General features: G+C 34.4%; 1 protein-coding gene across 1 annotated transcript; it reads right to left on the bottom strand.

The window, feature by feature from the left end:
* Positions 1 to 307: 307 nt before the first annotated feature.
* LOC113858408 (protein ECERIFERUM 26-like) lies at positions 308 to 3393 on the bottom strand. Its single transcript, XM_027491063.1, has 2 exons — positions 2847 to 3393; positions 308 to 1382 (listed from the first exon to the last, which is right to left on the bottom strand). The coding sequence occupies exons 1-2, from the start codon at positions 3276 to 3278 to the stop codon at positions 495 to 497; spliced, it is 1320 nt and encodes a 439-aa protein (XP_027346864.1). The 5' UTR covers positions 3279 to 3393; the 3' UTR covers positions 308 to 494.
* Positions 3394 to 3697: the final 304 nt, after the last annotated feature.

Here is a 3697-nt window from a genome sequence, read left to right as displayed (position 1 = left end):
CGTGCACAAGAGTGAAGACAGACAGGAGAAAAAACAATGAATATCCACACTCTATTACTTTATATATAGCTCTTATGTTTTATACTCTTTTTATATTTGTATTTTTTATAATATATACTCCGTTGCAATTACTTTTTCTTAGTTGGGAAATTATTCTTTATTTTGATTTTTAACAAAAACACAATCAATGAAGCACAATCAATGATTTGTTATTTGCAGAAATGCCATGCATATATCATTTTCCTCGTAATTAAAGAGTAAATTAAAAACATAAACTACTCTCATAATTTACTACAACTAATTTTCGCAATAAAATAATTTATTTAATAACAACTCATAGAGAACGAGTAGATCATGCCACACGAATGCTTAAAGGGCTCCCCAAATCCATGGCCTTAAAAAGGGGACTACAAACTACACTCTTTCCCTGCTCGCAAACATACCAAATAAAAGGAAACTTATTCTTTTGACACATACTTAATAATCTAATCTCATTACTGATTACCATGAAGCAAAATACCATCCATCTTGAGCTCAGATTTAAGCTTCACCATGTCATCTTCAGGTAAAATCATGGTCACAAACTTGCCATCAACACCGTTATTCTTGATAGAACCTTTTGGGCATGGCAAAACCAAAACAAGGCCTTCATCTCCAACCCCTTGAAGGGTGTAATAAACAAATGATGGTTTGTGTCCTTTCAACCGCAAGTCATAAACATTGGTTTCTTCCAAGTCCAGAAATGTCAAATTGGCACCATAGACAAAGAAATCAGTCACCCCTTGATCTTTTTCAACTGCTTCCTCAATTTGCTTCGTCTCATCCACACCTTGATCCGCGAGCATGGTTGCCAAAACTCTCAGATCAGTGTCAACAATAGAACATTCACTTCCAGCCTCAACCTTGCATATCGCTTGGTTATTGCCAATGATATCATTACCCCTATTATACGGGTCCGTTCTACAAACGGTTACGCTTTTGGATTCGGATCCTACCCGAACCCGGGCCAGGCAACGCCAAATAATCGCACACAGGGATTCAAAAGGAGGCTGTTGGTCAACAGTTGGACCCCAAATCTGTACTTGCAAGTAGTTCATCTGGGAGCTGGTTATGTGGAAGGAAAATGTCTCCATTTTTTTGTTGTTGGGTGGGATCCAATGATCACCCACCGGGTCTATCCGTTTTGCTGAAACTGGATCCTTATCGGGTCCGGGTTGTCGGGGTTCTGGAACGGATCTTGGGATGTTAAACGGCTTTTTCAGGCTTAAATTATTCATTGCATGGCCCCACAAGTTGATGAATTCTGACGCTGAAAGTGGGTCCCCCAAAACATGAGCCCAGCTAAGACCCAATGAAATTCCACCGCACTTAAATTGTGTCACCTGCACATTCATAGAAATGAAATTTATAGAGTAGTAAAAGTGTCTATGATAAGTTTAAAATATATTCAACGGTGTAAAAGTTGAATGAAAAACTGGAGTTATCTCTCTGACAAGCATTAATGGCAGCGAAAGTAACACTAAAAGGGATCATGTGAGGATCTACCCTATCTCTTGTGAGAAAAATGGTCCACCTTACCATACCACTTTGTAAGTGAATTAAGGATAATGAATGAAGATAGGGTGTGTATTAACTACTCAGACTATTTCAACCGGGACAAGAAAAAGATGGGTAGGGGTCCTTTTGCACTCTTTTTTGTACTATTCTACATCCTGCAGAGGTCGCCACTTTAAATTTTAAATCGTTCATAAAAAATGGAGAATAATTTTAAATTATATATATTTTCGTACACCTTTATTAAAAATATAAATACTTAATTTTTTTTTATGTTAAAAAGGAATTACATATTAATTCTCACTTTAATATAAAATTATTTCTTATATTTTTGTATTCATTTTTATATATTTTTTTTTATCACTTCATCCATCATATATTTTTCTCTCTTTCTTTTCATCTTTCATTCATTTAACATCTAAAAATTAAGTATCAATATATTACTTTTTTAATAAAATAACATCTAGTCAAGCTAGTTCATTAAGAATCAGTCAAACGTTTTTCAACTTTACTCTCCAGTGTAGTAGGGCTAATTCCCAGCTAGTCATTGTATTGATGCATTGATTACCATTCTGTCAGTGATATCTTCATGGCAAAGGAAGTAGATAATCTTCTAAGTCATAACATATTAAAGTAATACAGCATACTTTTTTTTTTTTTGCTCTTGTAGTATTTTTTGAATTTTTATTTTTATTTTCTTTTTTTAGTTTAAATTTTCTTATTCTTACAATATTTTCAATTTAGTATATTTTATGAATATGATCTTACGAAAACTGTTATATTATAATCTCTTAATTAATTATATAATTATCCACTATTATAAATCAAGAGTGTTTTATATTTTAATTAATTTTTTTTAATATGTTTGATCAAATCACTAATTTTTTAGGTATCTAGCTATAAACGGAATTTTAATATCAAAGTCTGTTTGGTAAGAATTGGAAAACTTCAACTCATCCAAAGTCTGTTCTGTAAACCGAAATCCAAACATGTTAATAAGTGAGATACTTGAGAAAGAATTATTTAACTTTAAATCAACTTTTAAATCAAATTATGCAAAAAATATAATAAAAAAATTAAAAAGGCTAAGATAGAGGTATAAAGAAGAGAATGAAAAATAAATATAAAATTAAATAGTATAATTAAACAAATTAAAATCCTTTTATGATTTATGATTATGGCTGTGATTCAGATAACAGTTTTTGTAAAATCTGTATACTATTAGATACTTAAAAATGAATATAATATGAATATTTTTGAAAGCATGCAGTTGATGATGAGGAACTAAGCACCTGCAACAAAACAGGAGGAGAAAAAGATAGTTCAGGGCCAATGACTTGGTGAGAAACGAGCAACTTGTAGGAAGGCCAATCTTTGATTGCAAGCCACTCAAGGATGGTTTTGTCGCACTTAGCCTCAATGAACCTGGATCCACAATCATTGCACTTGATGAAGGGCCGGCCAGGTTCCGATCGCCGGAATCGGCCACAAGTGATGAAGTAATGGTTGAACCAAGGGAACATTTGCTCTTTTATTTTCATGATGGTAAGGCCTTGAGCAGCCTCACTATCGAAAAAGTAAACGACTCTGAGGTAGTGAAGTTTCATGGCCAAGTCGATGCCACCCGGGTTGTGGAAAACATCCGAGCCGGTGGAGCGTCCAGGGCCAACTGAGGATAGCCTCACATCATACACCAAACTCTCATCCTCTTTTGCCAAAACCATGTTGGTTTGACCCTGCAAATTCAAAGCAAGATGGTAATGGGAAAGAGGCTTTGGTGGGTGTACCAAAGATGGAGTTTGCCTTGAAGCATATATAGAGAGAGCGATGGAGTGGTGTGAAATGAAGGGACCCTGCATGCCTGGTTGGAGATTTAATGGAAACTTATTGTGCGTTTCATTGCCATTGGTTCGTACAAAATAAACGGTTAGAGACTCTCATTTCGTATTTAAAGTATCAAACAACATATTTTCCATTAAAAAACAACTACGACCAAATCTTTTTTACCAGGAAAGGTGCCTTACATGGAATGTTCCTTGCTCAGTAAACCAACTCTTGCCAACCTTTCTGCAACATACTTCACCACCAATAATTCAATTAGGGTGCTTAATGAGACATTAGAATTTGTCAATTTTCATAAATA

Source organism: Abrus precatorius, unplaced genomic scaffold, assembly GCF_003935025.1.
Source record: "Abrus precatorius isolate BTA unplaced genomic scaffold, Abrus_2018 Scaffold2, whole genome shotgun sequence".
In the NCBI taxonomy this organism is placed as follows: domain Eukaryota; kingdom Viridiplantae; phylum Streptophyta; class Magnoliopsida; order Fabales; family Fabaceae; genus Abrus; species Abrus precatorius.
Note: the sequence above shows the minus strand (reverse complement) of the source record. Positions and strands in the feature narration are given on the sequence as shown.